The following is a 12004-nucleotide window of genomic DNA, read 5'->3' on the forward strand; positions in this document are numbered from 1 at the left end:
CACATTATTGTAATTTGTATAATTAATGCTTAAGAGATGTAGTTTCTGTATGCTGATGACATTTTTCTAAGGGAATAAACAATTGTTTATGATGTAAAAAGAGTACATCAATATTGATATGTGCTTGTATCCCACTCTGAAGGAGTGTTATTTTGATATTTAGTGTTAAGCACTGATTAGGGAGTAATATTGCCTGATATATATATATATCAGCCACCAAGATTTGATGAACCAGGCAGAGAGTAGTGGTGTATAAACTGCATAAATCTATATATTTATTTATTTATTTATTTATTTCAAATTTTTATATACCGGCATTCGAGACAGCAGTTACATCATGCTGGTTCACATAAAACAGGGGTGCATAGTAAACATAACTATAACAAGGTGCTGAAAAGGCAGTTACATATAACAGGGTGATAAGAACTTGGATGAGAAGGAAGAGAAAGGATAGGTTATTAATTTACATATGTAAAACAATAGAATGGATAACCAAGGTGTAGTTGGAGATCAGTTGACTATGTTGGCTGATGCAAATCCAACATTACTCTCTGCATCAACAGTACTGTTGCAACTCCAACATTACTCTCTGCATAAAAGGTACTCATGCAACTCCAACATTACTCTCTGCATCAATGGCAGGGGGTGGCAGGAAATTGGAATCAAGCAGTTACCAAGGGCCCTCAAGTTGGCAGTTGGTGAAACAGATAAGTATGGGAAAATAAGTGTGAGAGCTTGCTGGGCAGATTGGAAGGGCTATTTGGTCTTTTTTTGCCGTCATTTCTATATTTCTATCTTTTCTATGAGAATAGTCGCTCCCCTGTGTGGATTCTCGTGTGTCTTGTGAGGGCACCCTTCTCAGTGAAGCTTTTATTACATTCACTACATGAGAATGGTCGCTCCCCTGTGTGGATTCTCATGTGACTTGTGAGGGCACCCTTCTCAGTGAATCTTTTATTACATTCACTACATGAGAATGGTCGCTCCCCTGTGTGGATTCTCATGTGACGTGTGAGGGCACCCTTCTCAGTGAATCTTTTATTACATTCACTACATGAGAATGGTCGCTCCCCTGTGTGGATTCTCATGTGATTTGTGAGGGCACGCTTCTCAGTGAATCTTTTATTACATTCACTACATGAGAATGGTCCCTCACCTGTGTGGATTCTCATGTGACTTGTGAGGGCACTCTTCACAGGGAAGCTTTTATTACATTCAGTACATGAGAATGGTCGCTCCCCTGTATGGATTCTCATGTGTTTTATGAGGGCACACTTCACAGTGAAGCTTTTACTACATTCAGTACATGAGAATGGTCGCTCCCCTGTGTGGATTTTCATGTGACTTGTGAGGGCACCCTTCTCAGTGAAGCTTTTATTACATTCACTACATGAGAATGGTCGCTCCCCTGTGTGGATTCTCATGTGACTTATGAGGGCACCCTTCTCAGTGAAGCTTTTATTACATTCACTACACGAGAATAGTCCCTCACCTGTGTGGATTCTCATGTGATGTGTGAGGGCACTCTTCTTAGGGAAGCTTTTATTACATTCAGTACATGAGAATGGTCGCTCCCCTGTGTGGATTCTCATGTGTTTTGTGAGGGCACCCTTTTCAGTGAATCTTTTATTACATTCACTACATGAGAATGGCCTCTCCCCTGTGTGGATTCTTATGTGACTTGTCAGGGCACTCTTCTTAGGGAAGCTTTTATTACATTCAGTACATGAGAATGGTCGCTCCCCTGTGTGGATTTTCATGTGTTTTGTGAGGGCACCCTTCTCAGTGAAGCTTTTACTACATTCAGTACATGAGAATAGTCGCTCACCTGTGTGGATTCTCATGTGTTTTGTGAGGGCACCCTTCTCAGTGAAGCTTTTATTACATTCACTACATGAGAATAGTCTCTTAGCAGTGTGGATTCTCATGTGTTTTGTGAGCTTACCCTTCACACTGAATCTTTTATTACATTCAGTACATGAGAACGGTAGCTCCCCTGTGTGGATTCTTACATGACTTGTGAGGGCACCCTTCTCAGTGAAGCTTTTATTACATTCACTACATGAGAATGGTCGCTCCCCTGTGTGGATTCTCATGTGACGTGTGAGGGTACCCTTCAGAGTGAATCTTTTATTACATTCAGTACATGAGAATAGTCGCTCACCTGTGTGGATTATCATGTGATTTCTGAGGCCACCCGTCGCAGTGAATCTTTTATTACATTCAGTACATGAGAATGGTTTCTCCCCTGTGTGGCTTCTTATATGACTTGTGAGGGCACTCTTTACAGTGAATCTTTTATTACACTCACTACATGAGAATAGTCTCTCATCAGTGTGGATTCTCATGTGTGTGGTGAGGGTACTCTTCACAGAGAAGCTTTTATTACATTCACTACATGAGAATAGTCTCTTCGCAGTGTGGATTCTCATGTGTGTTGTAAGGGTGCTCTTCATAGTGAATCTTTTATTACATTCAGTACACATGTATGGTCTTTCACCTTTGTGGATTTTCTGGTGATGGGCGAGTAGTGTTTTGCTAATGAAATGTTTTCCACATTCAGTACAGGAGAATGATCTCTCCCCTGTGTGGATGCGCTGGTGCACCATTAGCGTGTCCTTACGACTGAAACTTTTCCCACACTCTGCGCAAGTAAAGCGTTTGTTTCTAGTGTGGATTTGCTGGGGTGGTGTGAGGTTTTTCTTCCTAACAAAACATTTTCCACCTTTAGTCCAAGAGAAGGGTTTTACTCCAGTGTGGATTTTGGGATGTAATTTTAGCTTATACTTACTAATTAAATTTTTCCTCCAATCATTGGAGGGGAAGGGTTGCTCTAATTTAAGTCTGCTGAGGTGCACTTTTAGATTTTTCTTCTGCTTGAAGATTTTCCCACGTTTACTGCATAGAAACGGTGGTTGGAGTGGGTGGGATTTCTGGTGCAATATTAAATGTGATTCCTTATGAAAGCTTTTACCACAGGAGTCACACAGAAAGGATTTCTTCCCTTTCCCCTCCCTCTGGTGAAGGTCAGACATCTTTTGACCACTGTTATTACTCTGGAATGGTCTCTCTGTGCTCACGGGTCTCGAGTGCTGAGGGACGACTTTGACCTCCATCTCCCATGCTGTGACTCCATCGCGTGAGTATCCTGCAGGGTCTGTCTGCCTCTTCTCTGACTCTTGCTGACTATTCCTTGTGTTGTTCCTCTCAGTCCCCTGCGAAACATTAAAAAAGGCATTCCCTGATCCTTCTTCAATAGGATGTTCTTCTCGATTCTCCTCCTTTCTGTGCTGTGTGACCTCATCACTTGCTAGGGAGATGAGGGTCTCATAATTCTCCTTCATCACGTCCCTGTCTAAAAGGCCTAAAGCAAGCTGCTAGAGCATGGGATGACAAACTGAGCAAGAGGCTGAGAAGTATGGATTCAAGCAAGGAGAAGCTGACCCCTGTCTTTACTCTGGACACAAACATGGAAGACGGTTGTACTGTTTGTGCTGTGTAGATGACCTGATTATATTACATGACCTGAATGTCACCCGTTAAGAGAACATGGCTTATTATGGAATTAGAATAGAACAGACCCTCTGGGTATCTTGGGGTCTTCATTTCTAGGCAAAGAGGCTGCAGAGAGTAATGCTGTGGAATAGAAAAGCAGAGCTAAGCATTTTGTTTTTGCACGTGTGAAGTCTTATGATTAACTCATAACTGCCTGAAATCAAGAATTATTTTATGCCACACCTGGAGTATTAGATCATAAATGAAACTCCAATTCTTCCTCTTTCTGTAGCAGATAAACATGTTTTACATTGGAAAGAGTGAAAAACATCACATGATGCTCATTTAAGATGGAGGTTTATAGGACACAGTGGTATGGGGGTGCAGTGCCAGCCAGGACGTCAGCAGCCACGAGCATAGCCCATACCGCTCGTGGCAGAAGAAGAGGGAGGCCTCCGGGCTGGGAGCAGGGGAAGCAGGGCCTGTGTAAGCACTGGGAGCATTAGAGGTCTGGAGCCAGCAACTGCATAGCCTTTTCTTCTTCCCACCTGTGTGGCCCAAAAGAGGCTGGTTCAGCGCAGGCAGGAAAAAGGAAAGGTCATGCAATCGCAGCCTGGGTCGCATGAAGAGGCAGCAACAGCACTGCTCCCCCTCCCCACCACAAGTGCAGGAATCAGAGCCTCATCAGCCCCCGCACTGCCTCAAGAAAAATGAAGAGAGCCCCGTCTGTCACAGGGGCTGGAGGAGGAAGCTGCTGCTGTCAAGCGGGGTAGGAAGTGAGAGAATCTGTGTATGCCTATCTGTGTGTGTGTGTTTGTGTGTGTGTGAGCATCTCTGTGTGTGAGTGATTGGAGAGTCTGTGTATGTCTGTGTGTGTATGTCTGTGTGTGTGTGTTTGTGTGTGTGTGAGCATCTCTGTGTGTGAGTGATTGGAGAGTCTGTGTATGTATGTGTATGTATGTCTGTGTGTGTGTGTTTGTATGTGTGTGAGCATCTCTGTGTGTGACTGATGGGAGAGTCTGTGTATGTCTGTCTGTGTGTGTTTGTGTGTGTGTGTGATTGATGGAAGAGTCTGTGTATGTCTGTCTGTGTGTGTGTGAGCACCTGTGATGTGACTGATGGGAGAGTCTGTGTATGTCTGTCTGTGTGTGCATGGGCATCTCTATATGTGACTGATGGGAGAGACTGTGTATGTCTGTGTGTGTGTGTGTTTGTGTGTGTGTGAGCATCTCTGTCTGTGACTTATGGGAGAGTCTGTGTATGTCTGTCTGTGTGTGTGTGAGCATCTCTGTGTGTGACTGATGGGAGAGACTGTGTATGTCTGTCTGTGTTTGTGTGTGTGTGAGCATCTCTGAGTGCGACTGATGGGAAAGTCTGTGTATGTTTGTCTGTGTGTGTTTGTGTGTGTGTGAGACTGATGGGAGAGTCTGTGTATGTCTGTCTGTATGTGTTTGTGTGTGTGTGAGCATCTCTGTGTGTTACTGATGGGAGAGTCTGTGTATGTCTCTGTGTGTTTGTGTATGTGTGAGCATCTCTATGTGTGACTGATGGGAGAGTCTGTGTATGTCTGTCTGCATGTGTTTGTGTGTGTGTGTGACTGATGGGAGAGTCTGTGTATGTCTGTCTGTGTGTTTGTGTGTGAGTGAGCATCTCTGTGTGTGACTGATCGGAGCATCTGTGTATGTCTATGTGTGTGTTTGTGTGTGTGAGCATCCCTGTGTGTGACTGATGTGAGAGTCTGTGTATGTCTATCTGTGTTTGTGTGTATGTGTGAGCATCTCTGTGTGTGACTGATGGGAGAGTCTGTGTATGTCTGTGTGTGTGTGTTTGTGTGTGTTTGACTGATGGGAGAGTCTGTGTATGTCTGTCTGTGTTTGTGTGTGTGTGAGCATCTCTGTGTGTGACTGATGGGAGAGTCTGTGTATGTCTGTCTCTGTTTGTGTGTGTGTGAGCATCTCTGTGTGTGACTGATGGGAGAGCCTGTGTATGTCTGTGTGTGTTTGTATGTGTGTGAGCATCTCTGTGTATGACTGATGGGAGAGTCTGTGTATGTCTGTCTGTGAGTATTTCTGTTTGTGTGACTGATGGGAGAGTCTGTGTATGTCTGTCTGTGTGTGGTGTGTGTGTGAGCAGCTCTGTGTATGACTGACGGGAGAGTCTGTATGTCTGTCTGTGTGTGTTTGTGTGTGTGTGACTGATGGGAGAGTCTGTGTGTGTTTGTGTGTGTGTGAGCATCTCTGTGTGTGACTGATGGGAGGGTCTGTGTATGTCTGTCTGTGTGTGTTTGTGTGTGTGAGAGCATCTCTGTGTATGACTGATGGGAGAGTGTGTATGTCTGTCTGTGTGTGTTTTTGTGTGTGTGACTGATGGGAGAGGCTATGTATGTTTGTGTGTGTGTGAGCATTTCTGATGTGACTTATGGGAGAGTCTGTGTTTGTAGTGGAAAGTGTTCTAAACATCAAAATCACAGAACATATAGAAAGACATGGTTTAATGGAACAAAGTCAGCTTGGCTTTACCCAGGGCAAGTCTTGCCTCACAAATCTGCTTCACTTTTTTGAAGGAGTTAATAAACATGTGGATAAAGGCGAACCGGTAGATATAGTATACTTGGATTTTCAGAAGGCGTTTGACAAAGTTCCTCATGAGAGGCTTCTAGGAAAAGTAAAAAGTCATGGGATAGGTGGCGATGTCCTTTCGTGGATTGCAAACTTATAGAAACATAGAAACATAGAAATGACGGCAGAAGAAGACCAAATGGCCCATCCAGTCTGCCCAGCAAGCTTCCCTCATTTCTTTTCTCATACTTATCTGTTTCTCTTAGCTCTTGGTTCTAATTCCCTTCCACCCCCACCATTAATGTAGAGAGCGGTGATGGAGCTGCATCCAAGTGAAATATCTAGCTTGAGTAGTTAGAGGTAGTAGGGGTAGTAACCGCCGCAATAAGCAAGCTACACCCATGCTTATTTGTTTTTACCCAGATTATGTTATACAGCCCTTATTGGTTGTTTATCTTCTCCCCTGCTGTTGAAGCAGGGAGCTATGCTGGATATGCGTGAGGTATCAGTTTTTTTCTTCTCCCCTGCCGTTGAAGCAGAGAGCTATGCTGGATATGCATTGAAAGTGAAGTATCAGGCACATTTGGTTTGGGGTAGTAACCGCCGTAACAAGCCAGCTACTCCCCGCTTTGTGAGTGTGAATCCTTTTTTCTTCTCCCCTGCCGTTTAAGCAGAGAGCTCTGCTGGATGTGTGAAGTAACAGTTTTTCTTTTCCCCTGCTGTTGAAGCAGAGAACTATGCTGGATATGCATTGAAGTGAAGTATAAGAATGGAGTGATCAAGCTAGTTGAAAGGCATCAGGAATAGAGGAAGGTGGAGGTAGTAATTTGGATATTTGGTTTGGGGTAGTAACTAGGGATGTGAATCGTTTTTTGGTTTGGGGTAGTAACTAGGGATGTGAATCAGGGTAGTAACTAGGGATGTGAATCGGGGTAGTAACTAGGGATGTGAATCGTTTTTTGACGATTTAAAATATCGTCCGATATATTTTAAATCGTCAAAAATCGTTAGGGCCATGATACAATAACAATTCCCCCGATTTATCGTTAAAAAATCGTAAATCGGGGGAAGGGGGAGGGGAAGGGGGAGGGCGGGAAAACTGGCACTCTAAAACACCCTAAAACCCACCCCGACCCTTTAAATTAAATCCCCCACCCTCCCGAACCCCCCCAAAATGCCTTAAATTACCTGGGGGTCCAGCAGGGGTCCGGAACGGCCTCCTGAAATCGAATCGTGTTGTCTTCAGCCGGCGCCATTTTGCGGGAGGGTGGGGGATTTAATTTAAAGGGTCGGGGTGGGTTTTAGGGTGTTTTAGTGTGCCGGCTCACGATTTTAACGATTTTCACGATAGTTTAAACACCCAAACGGCAACGATACGATTCCCTCCCCCTCCCAGCCGAAATCGATCATTAAGACGATTGAGGACACGATTCACATTTCTATTGCAAACTGGCTAAAAGACAGAAAACAGAGAGTAGGATTAAATGGGCAATTTTCTCAGTGGAAGGGAGTGGACAGTGGAGTGCCTCAGGGATCTGTATTGGGACCCTTACTGTTCAATATATTTATAAATGATCTGGAAAGAAATACGACGAGTGAGATAATCAAATTTGCAGATGACACAAAATTGTTCAGAGTAGTTAAATCACAAGCAGATTGTGATAAATTGCAGGAAGACCTTGTGAGACTGGAAAATTGGGCATCCAAATGGCAGATGAAATTTAATGTGGATAAGTGCAAGGTGATGCATATAGGGAAAAATAACCCATGCTATAATTACACAATGTTGGGTTCCATATTAGGTGCTACAACCCAAGAAAGAGATCTAGGTGTGATAGTGGATAACACATTGAAATTGTCGGTGCAGTGTGCTGTGGCAGTCAAAAAAGCAAACAGAATGTTGGGAATTATTAGAAAAGGAATGGTGAATAAAACGGAAAATGTCATAATGCCTCTGTATCGCTCCATGGTGAGACCGCACCTTGAATACTGTGTACAATTCTGGTCGCCGCATCTCAAAAAAGATATAATTGCGATGGAGAAGGTACAGAGAAGGGCTACCAAAATGATAAGGGGAATGGAACAACTCCCCTATGAGGAAAGACTAAAGAGGTTAGGACTTTTCAGCTTGGAGAAGAGACGACTGAGGGGGGATATGATAGAGGTGTTTAAAATCATGAGAGGTCTAGAACGGGTAGATGTGAATCGGTTATTTACTCTTTCGGATAGTAGAAAGACTAGGGAGCACTCCATGAAGTTAGCATGGGGCACATTTAAAACTAATCGGAGAAAGTTCTTTTTTACTCAACGCACAATTAAACTCTGGAATTTGTTGCCAGAGAATGTGGTTAGTGCAGTTAGTATAGCTGTGTTTAAAAAAGGATTGGATAAGTTCTTGGAGGAGAAGTCCATTACCTGCTATTAAGTTCACTTAGAGAATAGCCACTGCCATTAGTAATGGTTACATGGAATAGACTTAGTTTTTGGGTACTTGCCAGGCTCTTATGGCCTGGATTGGCCACTGTTGGAAACAGGATGCTGGGCTTGATGGACCCTTGGTCTGACCCAGTATGGCATTTTCTTATGTTCTTATGTTCTTATGTATGTCTGTGTGTGTGTGTGAGCATCTCTGTGTGTGACTGATGGGAGAGTCTGTGTATGTCTGTCTGTGTTTGTGTGTGTGAGAGCATCTCTGTGTGTGACTGATGGGAGAGTCTTTGTATGTCTGTGTGTGTGTGTTTGTGTGTATATGTTCATCTCTGTTTGTGACTGATGGGAGTCTGTGTATGTCTATCTGTGTTTGTTTGCGTGTGTGTGAGCATCTCTGTGTGTGACTGATGGGAGAGTCTGTGTATGTCTGCAAGTGTTTGTGTATGTGTGAGCACCTCTGTGTGTGATTGATGGGAGAGTCTGTGTATGTCTGTGTGTGTTTGTGTGTGTGTGAACATCTCTGTATGTGACTGATGGGAGAGTCTGTGTATGTCTGTCTGTGTGTGTGTGTTTGTGTGTGTGTGTGACTGATGGGAGAGTCTGTGTATGTCTCTGTGTGTGTGTTTGTGTGTGTGTGATTGATGGGAGAGTCTGTGTGTGTGTGTGTGTGTGTGTGTGTGTGTGACTGATGGGAGAGTCTGTGTATGCCTGTGTGTGTGTGACTGATGGGAGAGTTTGTGCATGTCTCTGTGTGTGTGTTTTTGTGTGTGTGACTGATGAGAGAGTCTGTGTCTGTGTGTGTCTGATGGGAGAGTCTGTGTATGTCTGTGTGTGTGAGCACCTCTGTGTGTGACTGATGGGAGAGTCTGTGTATGCCTGTGTGTGTGTTTGTGTATGTCTCTTTTTGTGTGTTTTTGTGTGTGTGACTAATGGGAGAGTCTGTTTATGTCTGTGTGTGTGTGTGTGTGACTGATGGGAGAGTCTGTGCATGTCTCTGTGTGTGTGTGTTTGTGTGTGTTTGTGACTTATGGGAGAGTTTGTGTATGTCTCTCTGTGTGTGTTTTTGTGTGTGTGACTGATGGGCGAGTCTGTGTCTGTGTGTGACTGGGAGAGTCTGTGTATGTCTGTATGTGTGTGTTTGTGACTGATGGAGAGTCTGTGTATGTCTGTATGTGTGTGTGACTGATGGGAGAGTCTGTGTCTGTGTGTGCCTGATGGCAGAGTCTGTGTATTTCTGTGTGTGTGAGCACCTCTGTGTGTGACTGATGGGAGAGTCTGTGTATGTCTCTGTGTGTGTGTGTGTGTGACTGATGGGAGAGTTTGTGTATGTCTCTCTGTGTGTGTTTTTGTGTGTGTGACTGATGGGAGAGTCTGTGTCTGTGTTTGTGTGTGACTGGGAGAGTCTGTGTATGTCTGTATGTGTGTGTTTGTGACTGATGGAGAGTCTGTGTATGTCTGCATGTGTGTGTGACTGATGGGAGAGTCTGTGTATGTCTGTCTGTGTGTATGGGAGTAAGGGGGGTGCATGTTTGTGTGTGTGAGAGGGAGCCTGTGTGGAGAGTGGAGCTGGAGATCACTGGGGGGTGGAGACATGGAGAATTGAAAGGGGGAGGGACAGAGAAGTGAATCTGGGGGTGGGGGAAGGGGGAGGAGAATTGAATTGGGGGGCAAGGTGGATGCAGAAGTAACTCTGGGGGGTGCCAGATCCTTTAGGTATGCCCGGATGTTTTAAATTTTACGTTTGCATGTCGAGTGACCAAGTAGCTCCTTGTGAAGGGAAAAAATACTGAGAACCAGCTCCTGGTTTACTTTTCTTATGGAACTGAATAGAGAAATCAGAACTACATTTCTACCAATTCAATGGGGTAAAACCAGACTGGATTGGGGCTATATGGTCACCCTAAATAAACCCCATTCCGTGACTGGCTCCATGAATTGATGATATCATGAGAAATGGGTAATAATGTACTGATTGGCTGTGTATGTGTGTAATGAAAAGTGAAAAGTATGTAGTGAGCTGCCTGTGTAGGATGGGGCAGAGCAAGTGAATTTCTAGATTTTGCTTTTTGGAATAAAGCCACATAAAAGGAAGTTTTGGTTTGATGTCAGATTGTCTTGGTCAAGTTATTCTGTAACTTTAAAGGTTGCTCCTGGAGACAGAAATCAGGGATGTGATTGGCAGCGATTATGCTTCTTTTTGAAAGGAAATATAATTTATTATCTTGGTCCTGTGTGATGAATTGAGACTGGTGCAATAATGGACAGCAAATAGAAACACGATGGCAGAAAAGGACAAAATGATCCAGCCCGTCTGCCCAGCAAGCTTGTGCCAGTATGTGCTGCACTGTGCAGGTTACCCCCATGCTGATCAGTTTCCCAGACGTGAAAGTATCAGGCTTAGTGACACACCAGCAAGTTACCCCAAAACCGTAAAGTCTGGGCCTTTGTTGTTTGCTGCCTGAATCCAATTCCCCTTTTCTCACTAAAGCAGAGAGCAATGATGGAGTTGCATTAACAGTATCAAGGCTAATTGGTTAAGGGTAGCAACTGCCACACCAGCAAGTTACCCCCATCCACTCTTGAGCTGATGTTATAAGAACTTTCTTTTTCTCTCTCACTCTGTCTGTTTGATGCTTTCAGTTTCACTTCTGATCTGTATGTGAGGTGCAGCTATTAACGAGTTACCAACGAGCTGCAGCTACTAATGAGTTACTAATGAGCTGCAGCTACTAATGTTACTAATTAGCTGAAGCTATTTACTAATGAGCTGAATCTACAAATGAGTAATTAATGAGCTGAAGCTACTGTTACTAACGAGCTGTTGCTACTAATGTTACTAACGAGCTGCAGCTTCTAATGAGTTATTAATGAGCTGCAGCTACTAATGTTACTAATTAGCTGAAGCTATTTACTAATGAGCTGAATCTACTAATGAGTTATTAATGAGCTGAAGCTACTGTTACTAATGAGCTGAAGCTACTAATGAGTTACTAATGAGCTACAGCTTCTGAGAATAATGAGCTGCAGCTACTAATGAGTTATTCATAAGCTGCAGCTACTGTTAGTCATGAGCTGCAGCTACTAATGAGTTACTAATTAGCTGAAGCTATTTACTAAGAGCTGAATCTACTGAGTTATTAATGAGCTGAAGCTACTGTTACTAATGAGCTGAAGCTACTAATGAGTTACTAATGAGCTACAGCTTCTGAGAATAACAAGCTGCAGCTGCTAATGAGTTACTAATGAGCTAACCTACTGAGTTGATAATGAGCTGCAGCTACTGAGTTACTCATGAACTGCAGCTAGTGTTAGTCATGAGCTGAATCTACTAATGACTTAGTGATGAGCTGCAGCTAGTAATGAGTTACAAACAAGCTGCAGCTACTAATGCATATTAGATATTTTTGTTTCTCAAATAAATACTGAACATTTCTTTTTGGAGCTTATGTTTCAAGGGGTGGATGGAAAAGCTTTGGCTTGTAATCTGAAGGTGACTTATGATACAAGCAACACTTCGGTGA

The 12004-nt window shown here is 43.6% G+C and overlaps 1 protein-coding gene across 1 annotated transcript; it reads right to left on the reverse strand.

The window, feature by feature from the left end:
• Positions 1-899: 899 nt before the first annotated feature.
• Positions 900-3348, reverse strand: LOC115073690 (gastrula zinc finger protein XlCGF26.1-like; the record flags this gene model as incomplete). The annotated part of the gene is made up of 3 exons (XM_029572324.1): positions 2040-3348; positions 1146-1415; positions 900-1004 (listed from the first exon to the last, which is right to left on the reverse strand). Coding segments are annotated over exons 1-3 (1680 nt in total), but the record flags the coding sequence as incomplete, so codon positions are not given.
• Between the last annotated feature and the right edge of the window lie 8656 nt (positions 3349-12004).

This window comes from Rhinatrema bivittatum, chromosome 1 (genome assembly GCF_901001135.1).
Source record: "Rhinatrema bivittatum chromosome 1, aRhiBiv1.1, whole genome shotgun sequence".
NCBI classification, from domain to species: domain Eukaryota; kingdom Metazoa; phylum Chordata; class Amphibia; order Gymnophiona; family Rhinatrematidae; genus Rhinatrema; species Rhinatrema bivittatum.